Source organism: Phoca vitulina, unplaced genomic scaffold, assembly GCF_004348235.1.
Source record: "Phoca vitulina isolate PV1807 unplaced genomic scaffold, GSC_HSeal_1.0 scaffold19, whole genome shotgun sequence".
Taxonomy (NCBI): Eukaryota; Metazoa; Chordata; class Mammalia; order Carnivora; family Phocidae; genus Phoca; species Phoca vitulina.
The window spans coordinates 26,090,739-26,117,147 of NW_022589722.1; the positions used below are offsets into that span (position 1 = coordinate 26,090,739).

Consider the following 26,409-nt stretch of genomic DNA (forward strand, 5'->3'; position numbering starts at 1 on the left):
GAGACATAGAGGAATCTTAAATGTATGTTACTAAATGAAAGAAGCAGTTTGAAAAGGCTACATACTGTATGATTCCAACCATATGACTTTGGAAAAGGCAAAACTAAGGAGACAGTAAAAGGATCAGTGGTTGCCAGGGGTTAGCAGGCAGAGGAATGAATAAATGGAGCACAGAGGATTTTTAGTACAATGAAATTATTCTCTGTGATACTACAATGGTAGATACATAACATTATACATTTGTCAAAACCCAGAGAATACATAACACCAAGAGTGAACCCTAATGTAAACTATGGTCTTTGGATGGTAATGAACATTGATTAAGGCTCATTGATTATAACAAATGACCACTCTGGTGTGGTTGTTAATAGTGGGGGAGGTCATATGGGGCAAAGGCAGGTAGGGGTACGCATGGGGTGTATGGGACAGTTAAGCATCTGACTCTTGATGTTAAGCATCCGACTCTTGGTTTTGACTCAGGTTCTGACCTCGGGGTCATGAGATTGAGTCGAGCACAAGCCCGCTTGGGACTCTCTCACCCTCTCTCTTTAAAATAAATAAATAAATCTTTAAAAAAATAAATAAAAAGCCAGGGTGTTATTTAATAAAATCTTAGACTACAGAAAGTCTTTCTAAGAATGACTTAAAATCTAGAAGCCATAATGGAAAGGCAAATTTGATTACTTTTTAATAAAAATTGAAGACTTCTTTAAGGCTGTGGTATTGTGATTTATAATAAATATATACTTGGGTTTCGTCCATGATTCCTGGCACAGAGTTCCTAAACTCTTGTAATTTCCTAAGTGATAAGAGCACTAGGAGCATCTTTTGTTTTAATATTTGGTCTTTGACCCCCATTCCTGACACAGAGCTCTGAAATCCGTTCGAATTTTCAGGATGATCAGAGTGCCTTTTGTTCCATGAGGTGACTCTTGGTGGGCTCCTAGATAGCTTCAGGATGGGGACTGGTCACCAGAAAGACCAAGCCATGATTAGAAGCCTGGAACTTTCAGCCCCACACCACATCCTCCTGGAAAGGGAGAGATACTGGAGATGGAGTAAATGATCAATCATGCCTATGTGATGAAGCCACCATAAAAATCCCAAATATATGGGGTTCAAGGAGCTTTTGGGTTGGTGAATACACATACATGCCAGGAGGGTGATATAGCCCAGTTCCATGGGGACAGAAACTCTTGCACATGGGAAACTTTTGGGCCTTGCCCTGTGCATTTCTTCATCTGGCAATTCATCTACATCCTTTCTCATATCCTTTATTATATAATAAACCAGCAACTGTAAGTAAATATTTCCATGAGTTCTGTAAGCTGTTCTAGCAAGTGATCAAACCCAAGGAAGGGGTGATGGGAACCCCAATTTCTAGTGGTAGGTCAGAAGTACAGGGGACAACCCAGGACTTGCAATTGGCATCTGAAATGGGAGGTGGAGGAAAGGGAGCTTTGGGGACTGAGCACTCAGCCTGTGAAATCTGATGCTATCTTCAGGTAGACAGTGTCAGAATTGAGTTAAATGGCAGGACACCCAGCTGGTGTAGCAGAGAATAGCTTGGTGTGTGGAAAGCCCACATCTCTGCTGTCAGAAGTGAAGTGTGACCACAGTGTGAGAGGAAAAAAGAGACAAAGGAAGAGCAGTGTGTTTTCCCTTCACAAAGGCAAAAAAAAAAAAGCCATAAAGTCAAAAATCAAATGAAAAATTGAAAATGAATAGACAGATAAAGAAGCAGACAATGGGCTAATCATTTAATAGCCAAATAGCTCTTAGAAACTGGTAAGAAAAAGATGAGAAACCAAACAGAAAAAATGAGCAAAGGACAGGAATAGAGTTAATAATAAAAAAGAAACACAAATTCCAAAAAAACGCACGAAAAGTTGTTCTAACCTTACCTATAATTATCATGGAACAAAGTAAAACAAACTTCTCCCATCTCTCAGACTGAGAAAAATGTACAATTTGATAACACTCAGTATTTGCGAAGATGAGGGATACACTTTTGGTGGATATAAATTGGTGCAACTTTGGGGAGGACAATTTAGGAGGACTTTTCAAAATGAAAAATAAATATAACCTTTTGGTGATCCCACTTCCAGGACAGCATCAGATAAAATACGTATAGGAGCCGTTATTACAATATTGCTTTTAATAGATAAAAACATAAAAATAGGGGCGCCTGGGTGGCTCAGATGGTTAAGCATCTGCCTTCGGCTCAGGTCATGATCCCAGGGTCCTGGGATCGAGCCCCGCATCGGGCTCCCTGCTCAGCGGGGGGCCTGCTTCTCCCCCTTCCTCTGCTTCTCCCCCTGCTCATATTCTCTCTTTCTTTCTCTCTGTATCTCTGTGTCTCTAATGAATAAATAAAAAAATCTTAAAAAAAAAAGATTCTAAAAAAACCCAAAAATATTCCTAAATGGGGCTCCTGTGTGGCTCAGTTGGTTAAGCGACTGCCTTCGGCTCAGGTCATGATCCTGGAGTCCCAGGATGGAGTCCCGCATCGGGCTCCCTGCTCAGTGGGGAGTCTGCTTCTCCCTCTGACCCTCCCCCCTCTCATGCTCTCTCTCTCATTCTCTCCCTCTCAAATAAATAAATAAAATCTTAAAAAAATATATTCCTAAATGATTACCAACAGGGGGTGGTGAAATAGATGAAGAGTCCTTTCTGCGTCAAGAATACAGCAGTTATACGTACTGATAGAGAAAGGTATCCATAATCTACAGTTTAGTGAAAAAAGATTTGGGACAATATACATTAAATGATTGCATTGTTTACATAAAAAGATGTCCAAGATGTATTGCTTAGTTCAAAGCATGCTGTAGAGCAGTATATAATGAACAGATCCCTTTAGGTAAAAGAAATGCATGGACACAGAAAATTTCCCTCCCAAATCTTTAAGAACCTAGTTAGTAATGGATGCCTCTGAGGAAAGGAAAAGAAGATGTATAGGGAAGTAAGAAGAAACTTCTGTTTTTCACTCTTTACCCTTTTATATTGTTTAAACTTTATCCCATAATTATCTTCCAACTTAAAAAGAAAAAAATACAAACATGAAAATAAAAAAGGACTTTTAAGCATGAAGTAATGATGCAGAAAAAAAGTAAAGGGATGATGGATTAGCATGATTAGAATAGGTATAATTTCCATTTCCCTAACAGCTTTGATGAGCTCAAATTTTTGCAAATATAATAAATGATATGCTAATAAGCCCGAGGATAAAAACTGTTTACTCTTCATTTAGCAAAATAATAAACAGAGGCAGTAGGAAATAAACATTTATCTTCCATCACTAGCAATTTAGCAACTCACAACTAGACTGAAGGCTTCGGTCAGCTTTAATTTTGTGTGAACCAATTTGTAGCATCCCTATCTGTTGCTATAGAAACAACTGTGACCAAAAAAAATCATAACACTTATTGTTGAATCTCCTCAAACAGGAAAAGAGGAAGGTCTTTCGAGGTGGTGAAAAGCTACATATAACCTTATTAATTAACAAATTTAATAATAAAGATTCCGGACAGTATGCAGAGAGAAAACATATCCATGTCTAAGTGTCATACATTTGCAGGCTTTTCTTAATTTTGAAAGTACCACAGGCAAGCACTGTTCTGCTTTTGAAAGCCCTATTCTGTTAAGAATTTTATTTACTGCTTTTAGATCATTCTTTCATTTGTAGAAAGAGAATAAAGAGGTTTCTATTTAAAGTTTTTAAAAGATATTTTTAAGCACCCCTCATCTGCCTAAGCAATCAACAGTATCATTTCTATTTCATTCTTATTAAGAACATGAGAATTTTAATGTAGATGTAGTACATTTGGCAACAACAATTAGATTTTACTGTTCAGCTTGGTAGGTGTTGTCTTCTGCCACAAAAGCAGATTTCTGAAGAGGACATATTGGGCTGCATCAAATGTTCCTGACGGTAATAAGAGGAGGTGCTTGTCAATAGAATGATGGAATCGTGCCACAATATAGTAGTAATGCACTGAAAAAGGAAAATCCAGCTTTAAACTTCTTTTGAGAGAAGGATACCATTTTTTGCTGATATAAGATGCTGAATGATGTAAATCAATTACAGTGGGTTTCTCTCAAGTAAGAAAAAACAATAATAATGAGAATTTGAAGACTGATACAAAAAAGCTGGGTGGCATTTTATGCCTTTGTTAGGGTCCAAAGCATATAAGATTATTCAAGTCTATTTTCCCCCTTATAAGCCAGCAGCAGCAAATAAAACTGATCTCAAATTTAAAAATCATTTTGACTTAATGTCATATCTTTTAAAATCATCTAATATAGGAAAGACATTAGGGTTTGAAGCCAACAGCCAAGAAGGAAATCTTGAGGGGCACCTGGGTGGCTCAGTCATTAAGCGTCTGCCTTCGACTCAGGTCATGATCCCAGGGTCCTGGGATTGAGCCCCGCATTGGGCTCTCTGTTCAGCCAGAAGGCTACTTCTCCCTCTCTCACTCCCCCTGCTTGTGTTCCCTCTCTCGCTGCGTCCCTCTCTGTCAAATAAATAAATAAAATCTTAAAAAAAAAAAAAAAGAAATCTTGAGACATCTTTGGTGCAAAAATGTGGTTTTACGAAAGCATGGGGATGGGACCCATGGGCAGAAAGAGCCACACGGGGGTCATGAGGAGCGGCCCATTATAGACTTTCAAGTTGGGAGGGGGTTAGGGATAGTGTAAGCCTCCCAGGTATTTTGGAAGCAAGGTTTCTGGGATCCTGAGGGGTTAACTATTGTTGGGAAGGGTCATTTATTATCGTTTAGTAAACCCTCAGTCATGAGACCCTTCAGATGTATATCGGTGGGTCATATGCTTGGAGGATGATTGCCAACATGTATCTGAGGCGGGGGCGGGGGGCAGTGGGTAGAGGTAAAGGAAGTTTTCAAAGGAATTTTTATATGTTCAAGTAGACTTACAGGGTCCTGGAGGTTGGGCTAAGATTACCTTTCGACCTTTTGCCCTTGGCAAAGTAGTAACATCGAGGCAGCTGAGTCCCTAGAGGAAGGTCCCTCTGCCTGTCCCAAGGACTTGTCAGTGGGCTGTAAGTAACAAGGAATTTAATAATTTTTCTTCTGCTTTTGTTTCCCACATCATAATCTACATATTTTCAGTCTGTGGGCTGCTATGCAATTAAGGAACAGTGAAATTTTAATTTTATGTACTTTTCCGAGCTGCTAGAAAATCAGGTAAATCCAATACCTAACTGGGTTCAGGAAAAGGGTTGGGAACAGAAGGTCAATAAATAATTCCAGCCACTCTCATAGGAACAGTGGCAGGGAACACTAAACAAAGCTCTCCAAGCAGGAGACCAAACAAGCCTCTTTCACAAGAAAGGGAGAGAAGGAAGTTAATATGGAGTTTCTACTATTCAATCATTTCTTCATTAACAAATATTTGGCAAATGAAGATTCAGTAATGAATAAGACTAAAATGGTCTCTACTCTCAAGGAGCTTTCCTTAGAAGGAGAAACACACATAAAACAGAAAAACAAATGAGTGAATGAGATAATTGCAAATAGTCTTGAGCAGAACAGATTTCCAGTCAAGATGGTTCTATAAGTTCACACTTTGGGGATACCATCCTTCCGCAAACACACAGCAACAACAGAGAAAATACAAATGTGAAAATTAAAGACACAGGCCATGCTCAGAAACAAGATGAACATCTTCATGGATGAGAGCACAAATAGAAACATAATGGTATCCAGAACATATAAGGAACTCTCAAAATGTCAAAAATGGTAATAAACAAACAGTCCAATTAGAAAATGGGCAAAAGATCTGAACATATATTTCACCAAAGAGAAGTTATGATGGTACAAACGAGCACATGAAAAAATGCTCGACATCATTAGCCACTTGGGAAACACAAATTAAAACCACAATGAGATATCACCACAAACTTATTCGAATAGCTAAAATAAAAACGGTAATGGCAAAAGTTGGTGATGATGCAGAGAAACTGGATCTCTCATACACTGCTGGTGAGAATGTAAAATGTTATAGCCACTCTAAAAAACAGTTTGACAATTTTTTTTTTTACCAAATTTAGTATGCATTTACCACACACCCCAGCAATCACACCCTTAGACATTTATCCCAGAGATATGAAAACTTCACAACCTGAATGGATCTCAAGAGTATTATGCTGAGTGGGAAAAAAAACAAAAAAAACTATCTCAAAAGGTTACATATTGTCTGAGTCCATTTACATAACATTCTAGAAATAATAAAACTATAGAGATGGAGAAAAGATTAGGGTTATCAGGGGATGAGATGCTTGGGGGGTGGGGAAGAGATGGGGTGGATAGCACGATAGACCTCTTTTGTGTGGACATAACATTTCTGTATCTTGATTTTGGTGCTGGTTACATGAATCTATACTTGGAATAAAACTGCATAGGAAACTGCCCCCCCCCACCCGACACACACACACACACACACACACACATAAATGCAGGTTAAAAAACTGAATACTGAATTGAAAATTTGGAAGCTGAATAAGGTCTGTAGTCAGTCAGAAGTAACATATGGACGGCCATCTCCTTGTTTCGATATTGTACTACGGTCATAGAAGATGCCAGCAGGGGGGATGCTGGGTACTCGGTACGTGGGATTCTGTACTATTTCTGCAGCTTCCTCCAAGTCTATAATTTTATTTCACAATAAAAAGGTTTTTTTAATTTTTTTAATTATTTTTTTAATATTTTATTTATTTATTTGACAGAGAGAGAGACAGCGAGAGCAGGAACACAAGCAGGGGGAGTGGGAGAGGGAAAAGGAGGCTTCCCGATGAGCAGGGAGCCTGATGCGGGGCTTGATCCCAGGACTCTGGGATCACGACCTGAGCCGAAGGCAGACGCTTAACGACTGAGCCACCCAGGTGCCCCAAAAAGGTTTTTTTTAAATGAGGAGAGAAAGATGACTGTTCAATAAATAAAATATTGTTTATCCACAGGGGTGCAAAGACAATAAAACCCCTATCCTACACTATATAGTAAAATTCTAGAGGGCACAAGGATTTCATTTAGAAGAAAAAGTAAGAGATCTTTATTATATTAGGATAAAAAGAATTTCTTAAATAAGATGTTTTTAAAAGCATCAGCTATAAAGGAAAACTTTGCTAATCTAACCTTATTCTTACTTAAAACTGTATATAACAGAAAACAACAAAAACAGAGTACAAAGACAAGCACCGTTTCTCTTAGAACACATGAAGCTGCATCTGGAAAGGACAAGGAAACAAATTCTCCCTTCGGGGCCTCCAGAAAGGAATGCAGCCTGCAGATGCCTTGTGAGCCCAGTGAGACCTGTGTCAGACTTCTAACTTACAGAACTGTAAAAAAACACATCTGTGCTGATTTAAGGCACTGGGTTGGTGGTGATTTGTTACAGCAGCCAACAGGAAACTGCTACAAGTGACTTACCTCTGTGGATTTCCAAGCATTAATCTTGACTGGTAGTGTTTCCTGGGACAACACAGTCCCACTAGGCAGCTGAGTGTCTTGGCACTGCTCTTGTTTCAATCCTGCCTTGGAAGCGTTTTCTGTCAACAACATAAAGCTAAGATTTTACTTTGGCAAAAAATAGCAATGTTTTTACATTAGCTCACAATTTTTAAGTTAATTACTTCTGAAGATCCATTTTGTCTGCAACATATACATCATCTGCCAACAGTCATTTTAATATATCTCTTTGTAATAATTGACAAATTCAGGCCCATTTAAAACTACAACTTTGATTCTAGCCTTTTCTCCCATCAACAATTTTATTGTGTGCTTTATTATTTGAAACATATAAGGCACAATACAGTGTAGAAAATTAGTCTGAAAATTATCCCTAGCAATGACAACCAGAATTATTCTAATTAATATTTAAAAGAACTTTATTACTGCAGTGGGAATTTCATGTGTTCACATATATGAGGTATAGGTTGTATGATGAGAAAGCACTTTTAAACAAACTTTTTAAAAATTTTAAACATAAAAGAATATGCCAGTGAAAATAGAGATTTCTGCTTGTATGTCTGTACTGAATTTAATGATTTTGTAGTTGCCATTTTCCTTTCTATCTTTTTTTTTCCTGGGTAGGGGAGGGGCAAAGGGAGAGGGAGAGAGAGAATCCCAAGCAGGCTCTACACTCAGCGTGGAGCCCGTCGTGGGGCTTGATCTCAGGACCCGGAGACCTTGACCTGAGCCAAAATCAAAACTCAGATGCTTAAACGACTGAGCCACCCAGGCACCCCTCCTTTCTTTCTATCTGAATTACTGTGTAAACGAAGTATTAGCCCCAACTATCTCTCAACATATTATTGGGTAAAATAAGAAGTGTAAGAAAGCAATCTTCAAACTGGTGTTTGCATACCACTGGGGATACTTAAAGACTTCCCAAGGGCCAGGTGGGCATAGATAGTTTTAAAGGAATCAATGTCCAGACGTACCACTTTCATATATATTCTTTCCAAAAACGGATCTCCCTGAGAATGCGACTGTGTGCAAGCATCAGGCTAGTTCTTTCCTCTTCCCCTTTCATAATCAACTTCCTCCCACTCTACAAAGAAAGACCTATCCTCTACCCATCTTATTATGGTGTATCTTCCTTTATGGACAGAAGGAAAGCACAAGCACGGGAGGCAGGGCAGCTTATTTCATCAATGCAACAGAATTACAACAAGGCTCCAGCCTTAGCCATCTCCCCTAGGAAAAGAATTCAGGAATGTGAGCGCAACCACAGTGATGTTTACTTGAACAAAGTAAGATGTTTTCTGAAAGAAAGTTGAAATCTGATTTGGCAGACCGTTTTGACAATAAGGGCTGGCTTTGCCAACTAGGTAAACATAGTCAATATTTTCCAAAAATGGAATGAACCAAATCTGTGGTTCTGAAGAGTTGCTGAAACATATTTAAAGCATAAGAAACAATAAAATAATTATCTCAAAAATTATCATACTGACAGATATACTGCAATGAATGTTTTTCTTTTTCCTACTTTCTGAGTATATTGTGTTAAAGTGTAACTGGCAATAATTAATAATCATCTGATAAATGTTAGTAAAGGTCTTTTTGATATTATTCCCAGAAACTGAGGAAGTCTATTACTCCTACTGACTGTTTAACAAATCTTTTTCTAAGTGGGTTTTTCCAATTCTTTGCTTTCAACAACACTGAAGACAGACCTAATCAAGTCAATAGCTGACAAGAGATGAAAACCATTTTTATAATAAATTACTATATAATTCTGGAGTATTACTTGAAAGGAATTCATAGAACTGACTGACGTTGCTATAATAAAACACCTCCTATTCCCACCTACAATTTTATGTGAACAAGCCTTCTCAGCATTTACATCCATAAAAATGTAAAAGAGAAACAGAATTTATGCTGAACCCTGCTTATTTCCAGCAATAAGTAATATTCATAGGTGGGTAAACAAGCAGTTCCATGTATCTCATAGAAACATGTATTTCCAATAAAATGGTATTCTTTATGTTTAATAAGTGTTTATAAAAATTTATAATACACTTATGTAGTTTTGGTTTTAATCAATTGTGTGGTAAAAGTAATTGTAATGATAAATCAATCTAGAAAGAATATTTTACCACTTAAAAGCCTCTGGTCCTAGAAAATGTAGAAAAATAATTTCAATTTATATACATGTTTGATGTAGAGAAGACTGTCAGGCATCAAAATACTTTCTATTAGGATGAAATCCTTTGAGGCATGTGGAGTAGAAATATGACTTCAAGGAGAAAAGGAAATTACATGATGTAAAGCTTCCAACAGTTAAAGACTGTGTTTTTTCAAATGAATGGCTGCAGGTAGCAGTCACACAGTGTTTAGGTTCCATTAGATATGCTTAAAAGTCTCATGGAACTGTTTCATTTTGTTTTCTTTTGTCCTTAATGTCAATATTTTGAATTATGTCCTTTGCAGTGACTTACGATATAGTCACATGTCAACTTAAAAACGCATCAGGAGGTATATAATTTTTCAAAATCATTTTAGGGGCTATGCAAGAAAAATAGCTTGAAAACCAATGGTATAAGATGTGGTGGTCCTCGCCTTCGGAAAGTTTATAGCCTGACTCCGGAGATTAAGATTGACACACAGACTTTATGGGAAACAATTAGAGGAAAACAAGACCATGCCGAACTTTCTTAAATTAACTAACTTTAGGAATAAACATTCTAAGGAGGGAAAAAAACGGTGTGCACTAGAGTAATCAGAAAGTGCCTCAAATAGGAAGTAAAATTTGAACAAGGCTTTGAAGGATGGCTAGGATGTAGAATGAGATGTAGAATGTAGAATGAGAAATTATCCCAAGTAGAAGGAACTACGTGGGCAAAAAGAGCGAGTATGATATATGCCAAAGACACTGAAGAAAGAATAAGAACTTTGCAATTATGGCTCTAAATTTTCATCTTCTCCTAATGTCACATGAAAATGAATAATTAAAATGAGCTTATTTTGGGGCCTGGAGATTTTATAATGAATACTGGCAAACAGTACTGGTTTGAGGCTTAGATCATCTATGTACTTTCATGTGATTCATCAGGAACTACCTTTATGATCACTCTTTGAGTATTCAGCAACAAAATTATCCTTGAAGTGATATGGACTTAGGGTTAGACATCATAGAGGTAGATTAATAACAACTGCAGGAAGTCAAGTTTGAAGTAAAGTGTGAGGAAAACTGAAGGATAGCAAGAACTGTGAAAGAAAAACATATCTTGACTATTTAGAGACACATTTTAGGCTAGAATAGCTAAAATATTCTAAACCTATATTAAATAATCTTCTGGAGGAAAGAAGGAAGGCAGTTAGAGCATGGTGAGTCTATGGAAATTCATTGAGACTTTTATTTTAGTACCAGCCCAACATTGGAAGTGAGGTGTGCTTAATTAAATTAGGCGATTACACAAGATTTATTTCGGGGATTTTCACAAGCAGATGGAAGGGGAGAGCACACGTTTCATTTCTTAGTGGAAATGAAGTCCCTTTGGTATCATAAGCTATTTATCAGTTGAGACGGTGAAGTCACAAGCCAGGAAGACTCGTGTGCAAATGTGAAACCCCAGAGGGAAAAGTGAAGATGCTGAGGCAGTGATGCTATCAGGTCATTTGAAGATGAGAGGTTAGATACCAAGGCTGGGGGTGCTGGGAGGAAACCATCGAGAGAGAGGCTGTAGATTTCATTGAGCCTGTACAACTCAGATAATACCACAGAGCAAAACGGGCAGGCCCTGTGATATTTCTTAGATGAGATATCAAACTGACATTCAAACCATCAGACGTTAACAAGGCAAGAGCACACTTTGGAATTGAAATGCGGCACAAATTGAGTAAATTCCCAAATTGCTCCACTTATTATTTAGTATCTAATAAATATTGTTGCTATGTATTGACAGTGTCCTTTCAGGTGTAATGCATTTACTTAACAAAATCAGCTTTAAAAAGAAAATGTGGGGCACCTGGGTGGCTCAGTCCTTAAGCATCTGCCTTCGGCTCAGGTCACGATCCCAGGGTCCTGGGATCGAGCCCCACATAGGGCTCCCTGTTCCGTGGGAAGCCTGCTTCTCCCTCCCCCACTCCCCCTGCTGTGTTCCCTCTCTCGCTGTGTCTCTTTCTGTCAAATAAATAAGTAAATAAATCTTAAAAAAAAAAAAAAAGAAAATGCATCCACCAAAGAAAATACTCTGTGGGCTAATGAACTGATAAGATATGGAAGTCTCATAGTGATTATCTTTATATCTAACTTTTGCAGAATCATGAGTTTGGAACCTTAACAACTTCACTGTCTTGGAGCATAATTGCACTTAAAACATCTTCAAGTAATTGATATTTGTCCTAATTTTTTAAACTTCCATTTTGTAATCATTTCAAACTTATGGAAATATTGCTGCAAGAATAGTACACAGAACTCCCATAAACTTCATCCAGGTTTACCCATTGTTAACATTTTGCTCCATTTGCTTTATAATTCTCTTTCTTCATGGATATACACATATTATGATACCCCTATATTTTAAACCTTGAAAAAAACCATTGTCATAGGTGGGGTTCCCCAGGAAACAGATCCCAAGGCTCATATTTGTATGAGGGAGATTCACTGGGGAGTACTCTCTGTAACAGGACCCGTGAGGAGCCTGGAAGGCAGGACTGGGCCATGGGAGAAACTGATGTGGCTGCAGCAGAGGCTGTGACCCATCCTGCCAGGAGCTGGGGAGCTGGGATGGCTCTTCCCGGTTGTCCTGCCTTGGAGCAAGGGAGCAGCCCAGCCACAACCGCAGCTCCCTGGATGCTGTTTCCCTCAGGAAGGGGCTGGGACCTTGGGCGAAGAGGTTTTCTTCACCTGTTAGGAATTCCCAGAGAAGGACTGAGCTGAGACCCCTCAGACACCAAGCCTCCCAGCAGCCGAGGGAACGAGTGCCTTGTTCTCGAAGAAGGGGTTCTGCGGGGGCACCACAACGTTCACTATTAGACCCCACCTCTATGCTCCTCTTCACTTCGGAGAAATGCTGCAGAGGGACTGGAGGCAGAGTGTGAGTACTGTAAATCTTTTTTGAAAGGTGGATTTTGAGATTAGTGGAGAAAAGCCTTTTTTTTTTTTTTTTTTCAACGAAAACAGAAAAAGAGAATAAGAAAGCAGAGATGTTTAAGCAGTTTTTTAAAAATTAAATTTTAGGGGCGCCTGGGTGGCTCAGCCGTTAAGCGTCTGCCTTCGGCTCAGGTCATGATCTCAGGGTCCTGGGATCGAGCCCCACATCGGGCTCCCTGCTCGGCGGGAAGCCTGCTTCTCCCTCTCCCACTCCCCCTGCTTGTGTTCCCTCTCGCTGTGTCTCTCTGTCAAATAAATAAATAAAATCTTAAAAATAAAAAAAAATAAATAAATAAATTAAATTTTAAATCGGTAGATAAGAAAAGTGAGAAAGGACAAACTTTTGTTGCAGGAAATCTTAAAAAGGGAGTTAAGGCAATTTTATTTCTGTGTTTTGCTAACAATAGCATACAGAATTTGAGACACTGCCAGTAGTTCTTACTTAAGAACAACAGGGAACAGGAAAACGCACAGACTGTGTTAAGCACTCAGCCACAGAGACAAGGAGCACAGAGTCACTACACAAGCAGGATTAAGGATGCAGGGGCTGGATCCTAGGCTGACAGTACATTGAAACTGCAACACATCTTTACTGCCTGCAAAACACACATTTCCATCGCCTAAAACTTAAGAAGTTTAAAAAAAGTCAAAACTAACCCAAAAAAATTTACAACAGCGATCTTTTTTTTTTTTTTTTTTTTTAAGATTTTATTTATTTGCGAGAGAGACAATGAGAGACAGAGAGCATGAGAGGGAGGAGGGTCAGAGGGAGAAGCAGACTCCCTGCTGAGCAGGGAGCCTGATGTGGGACTCGATCCCAGGACTCCAGGATCATGACCTGAGCCAAAGGCAGTCGCTTAACCAACTGAGCCACCCAGGCGCCCTACAACAGCGATCTAACACGGAAACAGGTACAACTAAAAATTTTTAAAAGGAAAATGACTGGTGGCCAAAGAAAGCATCCCCTGTTCCCCAAACGTGATAGCGATGAGTTGATAAGATTCTGAGATTTCTCATCACTATCCACATGTCTGGAACAAGGAGAACTGAGCGGACCAATGCTTTTCTCACTCCTTATGACTGAGAAGAGGTGGAAATTGGTAAAGGGGAGAAAAAGAGGTGTACCAGAGTGAGTAAATACAGATGCTAACACTTTCACGGAAGTGAAAGCTACAGTTTCACAATGAATTGGGTGGATGATCTGAAGTTCAAGAGCAACTCCCCGCCCCAGGGCAGCAGGACACATTTCCCAGCTAGACAGGATGAGCAGGATCCTGTACAAAAGGCTCAGAGGACAGAGCAGCGTCCAGGTATTCTAAACGAGATTGCATATGGCCTCATGAAGGCTCCCATTCCTCACTGCTGCAGAAAAATGAATAAAATAAGAAACAGAACACAAACTGCAACTTGGTGAAGAAAACAAACCGGTCTCAGACATGGTGGGAAGAGTCAAGAAATCACTAAGTGTATCTGAGCCAGTAACTGCCCAATATGACCGTGCTGTACCTGTATCACCTCCTTTACTTATGACAACTCTGTAATAGAAACTATATTATTCCCAATTTACAGAAGATAAAATTGGGGCACCAAAGGCTTGCATGTCCAAGGGCACACAGCCCACACAGTCTGAATCAGGATTCAAGTCCAGTCAGTAAGGTGCCAGGACCTAAGCACTTAACCCTTACTTAACTTCACTGCCTTCAAAACACACTGCCTGGTGAGAGCTGTCTAAGCATCAGCAAGATGGAAAGAGACCCGGCAACGAAACAAACACATTCCAGGGGGAAAATAGGAAAAGAGGAGGAGGAAGGGAGGGGGAAGCAAGAGAGAGAGAGGAAGATGGCATGCAAAAAATAGACTCCAAATGTACAAGAGAATGTACTTCAAGGAACAGAAGGATGTTCCTCACAATATGGCATTAGATGGTTTTGGAAGTTATTGTAAATTGCGTATTTTCATATATTTCATTTTAGAATTGTTGCTACTGTATATAACAATGCAAGGTTGAGCATTTTTAAAAACATGTTTCTTGGCCTTACATGTTTCCTCCTCTTTTTTTAGGAAATGCTTTCCATATCTCCTTCCTATTTTTCCGTTGGGCTGTCCTTTTCTCCCTGATTTGCAGAAATTCTTTATATATTCTGGATAATCCTTTGTCACTTACATATGTTAGAAATTTTTCTCCTAGTTTGGGACTGTCTTCTTCACTTTTTATAGGGTGTTTTTTGACAGACAATTCTTAAATTTAATATAGTTTTAGAAGTTTTCTATTGCTGCCAAAAATTACAACAAACTTAGTGGCTTAAAACAATGCCCATTTATTATGCCACCATTCTATAGCTCAGCAGTCCAGGCAGGCTTGACCCGGTTCTCTGCTTTGGGTCTCACAAGGCCAAAATCAAAGTGTCAGCCAAGCTGGACTCTTCTCTGAAGACTCTGAGGAGCAATCCACTTCCAAGATCATTCAGGTTGTTGGCAGAATTTGGTTTCCCTGTGGTTGTAGGACTGTGGTTCCCGTTTCCTTGCTGGCAGGCAACCAGGGATCACTCAGCTTCTAGAAGCCACTTGTGTTCCTTATCACTCCATTTTCAAGCCAGTATGGGTGCATCAAATCCTTCTCAACTTGGAATCTGTGACTTCCTCTTCTGCTACCAGCTGGGGAAAACTCTGTTTTTTGTTTTTGTTTTGTTTTTTAAAAGATTTTATTTATTTGACAGAGAGAGACACAGTGAGAGAGGGAACACAAGCAGGGGGAGTGGGAGAGGGAGAAGCAGGCTCCCTGCAGAGCAGGGAGCCCAATGTGGGGCTCAATCCCAGGACCCTGGGATCATGACCTGAGCTGAAGGCAGATGCTTAACGACGGAGCCACCCAGGCACCCCGAAAACTCTGTTTTTAAAGGGTGTGTGATTGGATTAAGCCCACCTGGATACTCCCTTTTTTTTTTTTGAATGTTAAGTGACTTCATTAAAAAGTTTGTTTAATTGAAAATGACTACAAAATGGTAAGCATTTTACACCAGTAAACAAAAGATATCCATTATTTTTATATTTATTATTTATTTAAAATAAATTAATTAACATATAGTGTATTATTAGTTTCAGAGGCAGAATTTAGTGATTCATCAGTCCCATATAACACCAGTTATATCCATACCACACCAGTTATATCCATACCACACTGTCGTGATGACTCTTGCTTTAGTCATGTCACCCAGAAAGGCAAGCCTTCCACCTTATTCTTTTTCAGGAATGTTTTGGATATTCTTGACCTTTTGATTCTTCCAGATAAATTTGGGATTCAGCCCATCAAATTCAATTTTTAAGATCCTTTTTGGATTTTGATTATAATGGCACTGAATCAGTGGTTCTCAACTGGGGGCAATTTTGGACCTCAGGAAACCTCTGACAATGTCTGCACAGTTTGGGTTCTCACAACAGGAACAGATGTGTACTAATAGCATCTGGTGGGTAGGGGCCAGGGATAATGCTAAATATCCTACACTTACAGGACAGCCCCCACAACAAAGAATTATCTGGCTTAAAATGTCAATATTACCAAGCTTGAGGAAAACCTCCACTAAATTTGTGCAATTTGGAGAGAATTGATATTTACATTTCTGAGTATTTCTATAAACAAACATGAATATCATTCTATTTATATAGGCCATCTTTAATGTATTTCAGTTAAGTGTTATAATTTTCGGTGTACAGGTCTTGTACATCTTTTTTTAAAGATTTATCCCTAAGTAGATAATGATTTTTTACTATTATAAATGGTATTTTAAAAAAATTATGTTTACTGTTTGGTGCTGATACATAAAAATATAACTTGATTTACATATTTTGATCTTATAGCCAGCCATCTTGCTAAAACTCTATTTCTAATATGTCTGTAGATCCTTTCAAGTTTTCTATATGAAGATCCTATCATCTGCAAATACATTTTTCTTCCATTTCTATATTTTTGCTTTTAATTTCTCTTACTTACTTTATTGTGGTGGCTAGGGACAGTACAAAGCTGAATAGAAGCAATGAGAATGGGAACATTTTTTTCTACCTGATTCTCAATGGAATACTTCCACATTTAAGTGTCTGAACATTTTAATTTACATTTTTAAAATTCAAACTTAATTGCATTTTTGCTAGAAAAAGTGGTCTGTGCAATAGATTCTTTGAAATGTTAAGACTTTCTTTATAATATAATCAATTATAAAATCCATATTTTAAAAAGATGTTTTATTGATTTGATCTATCAATAATTGAGAGAGAGATTTTAAAATCATTACTATAATGGGATATGTTTCAATTTCTTCCTGTAGTTCTACCATTTTTTGCTCTATATACTTTGAAGTTATTTTATTCGGTATACTCACATTTAGAAATGTTATGTCTTCCTGGGGATTTAAGCCTGTTATCATTGTCCTTAATAATGCTTTTGGCTTTAAATTCTACTTTATCTGATATTAATATAGCTACATCAGCTTTCTTTAGTATATGTCTGGTTTATCTTTTTCCACCCATTTGCTTTTAATCTTTATGTGAACTTATGTGTACAGTATATATCTGGACTTCTTTTGCCCCAATCTGATAATCTCTGCCTTAAAATGAGTTTAATTCACTAATATTTATCATGATTATTAATATATTTGGACTTATTTCTACGATTTTTACTTTTATTTCCATCCATCCCACTTTATCTATGCTTCTTGCTCTTTTTTTTTTTTAAGGTTTTATTTATTTATTTGACTGAGAGAGAGAGAGAGAACGAGCACACAAGCAGGGGAAGTAGCAGGCAGAGGGGGAGAGAGAAGCAACTTCATTAGGGAGCCTAATGCGGAGCTTGATCCCAGGACCCTGAGATCATGACCTGAGTCGAAGGCAGATGCTTAATCCACTGAGCCACCCAGGCGCCCCTATGCTTCTTGCTCTTTATAAACTTTTATTTTCTCATTCTATTTTTTCACTACTTTGGAATTTATGCACTCTACTTCTCTTCCTTTGGGGTTAAACCTTTCAAGTTTATCATGCACATTTACTTTTAAAAGTTGAGGGTTGGGACACCTGGGTGGCTCAGTCGGTTAAGTGTCTGCCTTTAGCTCAGGTCATGATCCCAGGGTCCTGGGATCGAGTCCAGCATGGGGCTCCTTGCTCAGTGAGAAGCCTGCTTCTCCCTCTGCCTGCCACTCCCCCACTTGGGCTCTCTGTCTCTCTTACAAATAAATATAATCTTTAAAAAAAAATAAAAATAAAATAAAAGTTGAGGGTCAAATAATATCCTTACCCTTCTCTCAAAAAATATAAGGATCTTAGAACACTGAATTCTGTAGACTCACTTTCAACTTAAATACCATGGCTACCCACTACTTTAGTTGTTTTTCAAACTCAAAAGTTAGACATTACTATTTTACACAGAAAGTGTTTATTTTATATACAAGTTTATTACTTGTTAGTCACTCCCTCTTGCATTTCCAACCATTCTTCCGGAATAATTTTCCTTCTTTTTGAAGTATATCCTTTAATGAAGGTCTCTTGGTGGTAAGCTCTCGGGTTTTTATTTATCTGTAAGTGAAATATTTCACCCTTATCTCTGAATGACAGTTTTGCTGGGTACATAATCACAGGCTGTTATTTTCTCTCAGCACTTTGAAAATGCTGTATCACTGTCATCTGGCCTCCACTGTAGGTGAAGAGGAGAGGTCACTGGCAGGGTAACCGTCATTCTCCTGCAGATGTGTCCTGCATGTCTTAACACTGCTTTTGTGCTTTCCTTTTCCTTTGGACAGATCTTCTAGTTCACTAAACTAAGTTTTTGATTTCAAATTAAATTTTTGATTTCAATGGTTTTTCTCATTTCTGTAAGTGTCCATTTTTCAAATTCATATATGCATGCCTAATAATCTATTTTTCAAAAGATTTTATTTATTTATTTATTTGAGAGAGAGAGAGCACAAGCAGGGAGAAGCAGACTCGCCGCTGAGCAGGGAACCCAATGTGGGGCTCAATCCTAGGACCCCAGAATCATGACCTGAGTCAAAGGCAGACATTTCACCAACTGAGCCACCCAGGTTCCCCATAATCTTTTTTTTTTTTTTTTAAGTAAAACAGTTTCAATTTTTAGAGTTCGGTTTGGCCCAAGGAGCCAGGCGATGACAGATATAACTGACATTTGAATAGCTAGATTAATTTAGAGAAGGATAAATTCAGTTTTGACGCTTTTGCTTGTGTGTATGTCTTTTGAAGACTTTATTTTTCAGAGCAATTTTAGGTTTACAACAAAATTGAGAGGGAAGTACAGGGATTTTCCTTATACCCCTCTCTGACACATGCATCACCTCCCCATATCAACACTGTGCTTACATCCTTTATTTATTCAGATATTTAAATGCATAGCTCTTCTACATCATGTATCTGACCTTTCTACTATCTACAGTCTTTGGGGGCTACTCATTTTTTCCTGGTTGGTAATATGGATTGCGAGCTCATTGCCTGACTTTAATTAGTGGGAATCCTAACTTGTGAATCCTAACTTGTGAACTGACCTTTTTTCTTCCAGAGAAAACTACCTTGAATCACTTCAGCCCCACCTGGAGTGTCTGGGTTCAGCACAGCAAACCCAGGCTTTCCTTCCCAACGCTCAAGTCAGGCCCCAAACCATTTTCTTAACTATTGACAAGTGCCCCTAAACAATTCAACTCTGACAGGCACCTGCCGTGTCCTACAGGCACCAGCTCCAAGTCACTCTGACTCTAGCTCACTTGTCCTGTTCTTACTTTGTTGATTAAATTAAATTAATTAATTTAAATTTTTGGAAGGCAAGATCTTTGAAGATTTCCCATGCCCCTAGTGAGGCCAGAAATGTGATGGTTCATCATTTACAGCCTTTGGTTACTCTGCAATAAATGAGTTTCTTGGAGCCCCTAGTAAGTCTTATCACTAGAAGTAGACCTAAAATATCTTTTAGTAAAAAAAAAAAAATGCATCCAGTACAATGCCATTTTTATAAAAAATAAGTTCTCTCTAGTTATCCATTTTCTATATGTATATATGCACAGAAAGATGCCTGGAATTTATGCTCATCTGACATGAATTATGGCTATTTCTGAGTGATGAGATTGGAAATGACTGATTCTTTAGTGTTTTTGAGCCTGTATTGTTTTTACAAGAATAGAGTAATTTTTTTCTGAAACAAAATAAAAGAAGGAAAATAGGGGCACTTGACTGGCTCAGTTGGTAAAGTCTGCGACTCTTGATCTCTTGATCTTGGGGTTGTGAGTTTGGGCCCCCCACTGAGTGTAGAGATTACTTAAAAATTAAAAAAAAAAAAATTAAAAAAAAAAAAAGAAGGAAAAGAACCAGACTGGAAGTGAATATTCTAAGATGTTAATGGTGGTTGGTTTAGGGTGATAAGAGATTGAAGCTACTGTTATTTTGTTATTTTCTTTATTGTACATTTGTTTATTTTAAGTTGAAAAAATCACTGCTTGACATTCATCAGTGCAGATGTTTTAGAAGGAACTGCCATTTGTACCGTAAGCCCTGCCATCTAGACTGTGTGTGACACAGCAACCAAGTGTGACTCCACATCGACTCTGTTAGTACAAGGTTCACCGTAGGAAGTAACACCAACACTGGTGTTTGTGCTTATAAAAGCATGACAACTACTTTGAAGTTTTACTTTTGGTCCAACAGGAAACATACATGATTTTTAGGGAAATATTTCCATGATATAGAGTGCTACTACATTTAACCTAGACCAGAGTAATCCTTCTCTAATACAAGTAAAGTTCCATTGCAAAGAATAATATCACTAAAGAGCTCTTTATGGAAGATCAGATGACCAACAGAGGTAATGCTTTGCTGGTCTGGTTGTAAGCAATATCTCTGGTGATGGTTTTTATAATTATCACCTCTAAGGAAAGGGTGTGACACTGATGCTTACAGCTCAGAGAAGCCGAGTTGTAACTGTGCACATGTAGTTTTCGTGTATTTCTGCTCTCTTGGAGGTTATATCTAGTGATAGCTTTCAGTCTGTTTTTAAGAAAGGATGTTCAAGGGGCGCCTGGATGGCTCAGTCGTTAAGCGTCTGCCTTCAGCTCAGGTCACGATCCCAGGGTCCTGGGATTGGGCCCCACATCGGGCTCCCTGCTCAAGGGAAGCCTGCTTCTCCCTCTCCCCTCCCCCTGCTTGTGTTCCCTCTTTTGCTGTGTCTTTCTCTGTCAAATAAATAAATAAAATATTTAAAAATAAATAAATAAAGATGTTCAAAAAGAGTTTTGGTGAATGAGGCATCATGGAAATGAATTTGTAGTAAGAGTACATGTACATCAAACAACAATTATCATTCAATCCATCTCTTCCTTCAAACAATAAAATCACCTAAACAAAAATTTTCCAAGCCATCTACCACAATTAAAACTTTGGGGAAAACATTTAGGAATAGAAAAAAAAGGAGTAGAGGTAGTAATGTGTGCATAACACCTTCTCCAAAGTACATTTTCCCCTTGCTAATTCACCACAAAGAAGCTAGGCACAGCTGTTTCAGCTCTAGATCCTAAAGCCTGGGAATCACATTTCTAGCAATGCATTCAACTTTACATTTCAATATAACTAAACAATTTAGAGATGTCTTTAAATACCGCCTGATGGAAATGCACCTGTGTAATATCATCACTTGCCTCTCTAACTGAAATGTTAGCCGTTTTCAATTTCTCTTTCTTTTCCAATACATCATCTACTTACCCCATTTCCTCTCTATATTCTGTCTTTACACATTACCTTTCCCTCATTTCAATAACCCTAGAGCGACATGCTGGATTGAAACAACTGTCTCTTACAGAGCTTCCCTCCAATTCGTATCGCCTTCATTTCTACACAAAGCAGTAAGAATTATCTTCCACCAACAGCTGTTTTCAGTAATAAGAAAGCTAAGTTCTGTGACTAAGCTAAACATCCCTTCTGTTCTCCGAGGCCTACAGTGGTTCCTAGTTGCTAGTGGTACTGAAGTGAAATCTCCAAATACTGCTCATTATGTCCTTTATGAACTCTCAGTGACCTGTCTACAGTTTCCGACATATTCAAATTTATGTTTTCTATTCCATTTAGTCTGACAACCATGCGTTAACATGATTAATTTGTTTCTTGTTTTCTTTACCATTACAGTAGGAACTATTTATTCTCCCGTACATTTATTCTCTCCTTCCTTAACAATAGATACGCTAACTTTAATCGGGGCACATGGCTGTCCAGGATAAAGACTACATTTTTCAGCCTCTCTTGCAGCTCGGAGTGTCGAGGGACTAAGTGCTAAAGAATAATATGCAAGCCAACATGTTATGAGCAACTTCAATAAGTGTCTTTAAAGGGAATGAGTATTCATATTTTTTTTTTCGATTTTATTTATTTATCTGAGAGAGAGAGAGCACAAGCAGAGGGAAGGGCAGAGGGAGAAGCAGACTCTCCACTGAGCAGGGAGCCCGACCCAGGGCTCGATCCTAGGATCCCAGGATCATGACCTGAGCTGAAGCCAGAGAGTTAACCGACTGGTACCCCCAGAATATTCATATTTTCAAGCTCTTCTTCCTACTCGCTAGAAGTCAGATGTGATGGCTGGAGCTCAAACAGCTATCTTGGATCATGAAGTGGAAGTTACATGATGAGTCTGGTGGAGTGACAAGACAGAAAGACCCCTGGGTCCCTGACATCATGAAGAGCCGTATCAGTCCTAGAATATCTAGTTCTGGATTATTTCTAGAAGAGAGAAAAAAATCCTGTTATGTTTAAGCTGCTAACATTTTTGTGGCCTCTTCTACCATCACTTCTGGGAATGCCTAATTCTAATCGATCCACCTATCTCCAAGTTTTCATTTGCTACTTCTGTCCCACTAAAAATGCTCCCCCAATTTATTTTCTTATCTCCCTCAGCACCCCCCCACACACACCAAATTGTCAGTTTTCTTTCTTCCTTTAAAATACAACTTCCGAGGGCGCCTGGGTGGCTCAGTTGTGAAGCATCTGCCTTCAGCTCAGGTCATGATCCCAGGGTCCTGGGATCGAGCCCCGCATCGGGCTCCCTGCTCTGCTGGAAACCTGCTTCTCCCTCTCCCACTCCCCCTGCTTGTGTTCCTGCTCTCACTGTGTCTCTCTCTGTCAAATAAATAAATAAATTAAATAAAAAATCTTTAAAAAAAAAACAGCTTCTGGGGTGCCTGGGTGGCTTCGTTGGCTAAGCACCCAACTCTTGGTTTCAGCTCAGGTCATGATCTCATGGGTTGTGAGATCTAGCCCCATGTTGGGCTCCATGCTCAGCAGGGAGTCTGCTTGAAGATTCTTTCCCTCTGTCCCTCCCCCTCTGTGCGCACACGCTCTCTCTCTCTCTCTCAAATAAATAAATCTTTGAAAATCAATCAATCAATCAATAAATAAATAAAATACAGCTTCAGATTCAATGCCTACATGGAAATGGTTAGTATTGCTAAGCTTAATACAATTACTCTTTCTTGAACGCACACACATCTATGTAGCTAGTATGCATATGGGTATATATACATAGTGATGGATAAACGAAGTTTTTATTTTATTTAAATAAAAATATTTAAAAATATTTTTAAATTTTACTTTATTATGTTATGTTAGTCACCATACATTACATCATTAGTTCTTGATGTAGTGTTCCATGATTCACTGTTTGCGTATAACACTCAGTGCTCCATGCAATATGTGCCCTCCTTAATACTCATCACCGGGCTAAGCCAGCCCCCCAACCCCCTCCTTCTAAAAGCCTCAGTTTGTTTCTCAGAGTCCATAGTCTCTCATGGTTCGTCTCCCCCTCTGATTTCCCTCCCTTCATTTTTCCCTTCCTACTATCTTCTTCTTCTTCTTCTTTTTTTTAACATATAATGTATTATTTGTTTCAGAGGTACAGGTCTGTGATTCATCAGTCTTACACAATTTACAGCGCTCACCATAGCACATATCCTCCCCAGTGTCCATCACTCAGCAACCCCCCATCTCTCCCACCCCCCCACCACTCCAGCAACCCTCAGTTTGTTTCCTAAGATTAAGAGTTTCTTACGGTTTGTCTCCCTCTCCAGTCGAAGTTTTTAAATAATTTAACAGATCTTTAACAAATTTACTAAGTTTTTACACCCAAACATTCACTATTCACTTTTAAATAGTACTCTTACTACAAATTCATTTTGATGACTCCATCATTCACCAAAACTCCTTTTGAACATTTTTTTTTAAACAGGCTGAAAGCCATCACTAGATATAACTTCCAAGAGAGCAGAAATACACCTAATTTGGTTACCAGTCCTGGAACAGTGTCTGGCATTTAGTAAGTAGTCAATACATGTTTAGTGATATGAAAAAAAAAATTGTAGCAAAACTTCATTTGAAGGTAGACTGACTTTTTAAAAATAGTTAAAAGTCATTCCAAGCTCAGTTTAGTGAATAAGATGTGTCATAAAGCTAGCAAATATCATTTGGGGTTAAAAAAAAAAAAGCAGTGACTAGAAAGCAATAAACTTGATCTCCTTGCATGAATCATAAAAATGTCTCAGGGCTGGGCTACTTCTTTGGCAATTTAAAGATTCATTTCCTAAGCTTACAGGTAAGCAAGCCAAGCTCCCTCCAGTTTGCACCTGGAGTTCCCTTTGCCTGGAACATCCCAGATATACATGGATTGTCCCCTCACTTCATTTGGGTCTCTGTCTAAATTTCCACCTCCTCCAAAAGGCCTTCCCTCACTCCCTGACCTAAAGTAAAGCCATCCTTGTCACTCTCTGTCCCCAATACTGCTTTCCTTTTATTTATAGAGCTTGTTCCTAACATAATATTTTATATCTATTTTGTTTATGTGTGGTTAGTAGCCGTCTCTGTCACTAGAATATTTGCTCCATGATGAAAGGGACTATGTTTTCCTCACTGCTATAGCTCCAAATTTCTGCTCGATATCCAGATTTCAAATAAATTCCATAAATATAAGTTTACAATGAAAGAGAAAGGAAGAGAGAAAAGCAGTGGAGGGAGAACAAGAAAGGCAACAGAGAAGTAGCAAAAGGAGTGAAGAAACTCTGGGTGAATTATAATTGGTGATTTTACTCCGTAGCTCCTTTTCTGTATTAGTTTGAACTGAAAGCTCCCATGAGAAAATTTCGGAATGGATCTCTTACCACTCCTGGAGATTTATTTCAAAATAAAATGGCTACCCTAAAGAAAGAGGTTTCACTACTTTTAGAAGCATGTAGATGGCATTTGCTGTCTTTTACTGTCTTTCCATCTCTCCAGTCCACACAAGCACAAACTGAGGGAACATTTGAGAACTCTTGACTGAGTCAGAGAAGTACTTCAGTGATTTTTAGCAGGATTGCTCCATGTTGGTATTACTATTAACATTCTTAATTTCCATACTTAACTGACATTTGGAACATCTGTTCATACTGAATACCTGTAGTTCTTTCAGGATCTTGCTTAATAGAGTTACATGATAAAGCTAGGAGACAAGCCTCTGAAAATACTTTTAACTCTATGTTATTCCTGCTGTGTCCCTCACTTACAGCACCCGAAGTTTAGTTCCTTTCAAGGAACAGTGAGTCAAGTCACATTTCTTTAATGCTTTTTGCTTCCTCAAACTGGCCATTCCTTATACAAAACTTATCAACACGGTTTGTACTGGAGAAGATAGAGCACAATGGCATTCTTTTATATTTTAGCAAATTTAGTAGAAAAGATAATCGCATTTTCCTACTGACTTCTATAACATTACAAAAAAATCCCTTTTCTAAAAAAATGTTCAGTTCATATTTAAAATTTTAGGCAAAGGAAAGAGTTATAAAATACGAGGCACTGTCGTCCTGTAGGAGTTTTAGAGACTTTCAGAATTCTGAGGCACATTTAAGAAAATGTTAATTTCTTGATTGGTAGGATCAAACAGCACAAAATGCACAGATACCCAGACCTTGAGTCTCACATTCCAGTTATGATTAAAATCTTAAAATGAATCATGATGCCAAATAAGTAGTCACTACTTTAATACCATTTAAGCTCAAAAATCCCATTTTATTTGAAACCCAGAAAAACTGCATTCAGAAAATAGTCATAAAATTTTCTACTATTATTCTTCATCTTTGTTTTATACAGTACAATGTCTAACATAGTAATAGGAGTACTCATATAGTATTAATATTTCAGTACTAAAACCTAACGTTTTATATTTTTTAATTGTTCTTAAATGATACCTACTACACTGTAGGACAGTGTTCATTATACGTACTTTTATTACGTAGCCTTGCAACCTTGAGAAGCTTACGTTTCTTCTCTGAAGCAGGAGTTTCTGGTGTGTGGGCAGAAGCACATGCTGTTGGTGAGTTAGCTGTACCAGGTAATCTTTTAGGAAATGTCATAGAGTAGGAGGTGCGCCGTCTTGTCCGACATGCTACTTCCCTCTCTCTATGCAGCAACTGTTCATCCATCAGCAATGTTATGACTTGCTTAGACTTTTCCCGGATATAATAACCTGAAAAATACGTTGAATTTGCATAGGTAAGAAAATATTCATTGAGGTTACAATTAATTTTTATTCTAAAGAAAATTAGGGAAAAAAATGTAAGCAATGTAGCAAAGCAAAAAAATCTGTAGCAAATGTACAGGGAAAACTAAGTTTCATTGGAATTGTCAGTAAGTACTCCGTTTCTTACACTTTAAGAAGAAAATAAATGTATGATGAAATCATATCACATATTGACATGAAATTTTTCACTTTAAATATGCTATTTCCTTTTAAAAGCAATATAT

At 38.2% G+C, this 26,409-nt stretch overlaps 1 protein-coding gene across 1 annotated transcript in view; it reads right to left on the bottom strand.

Moving 5' to 3' along the window:
- The window catches only part of ENTHD1 (ENTH domain containing 1), a 107,749-nt gene that overhangs the window by 59,136 nt on the left and 22,204 nt on the right, over positions 1 to 26,409 (bottom strand). Inside the window, exons 3-4 of the mRNA XM_032416315.1 lie at positions 25,889 to 26,131; positions 7,446 to 7,564 (exon numbers count right to left, since the gene is read on the bottom strand). Of these exons, the coding sequence (XP_032272206.1) occupies positions 7,446 to 7,564; positions 25,889 to 26,131 (362 nt within the window). The remainder of the gene's footprint in view (positions 1 to 7,445; positions 7,565 to 25,888; positions 26,132 to 26,409) is intronic.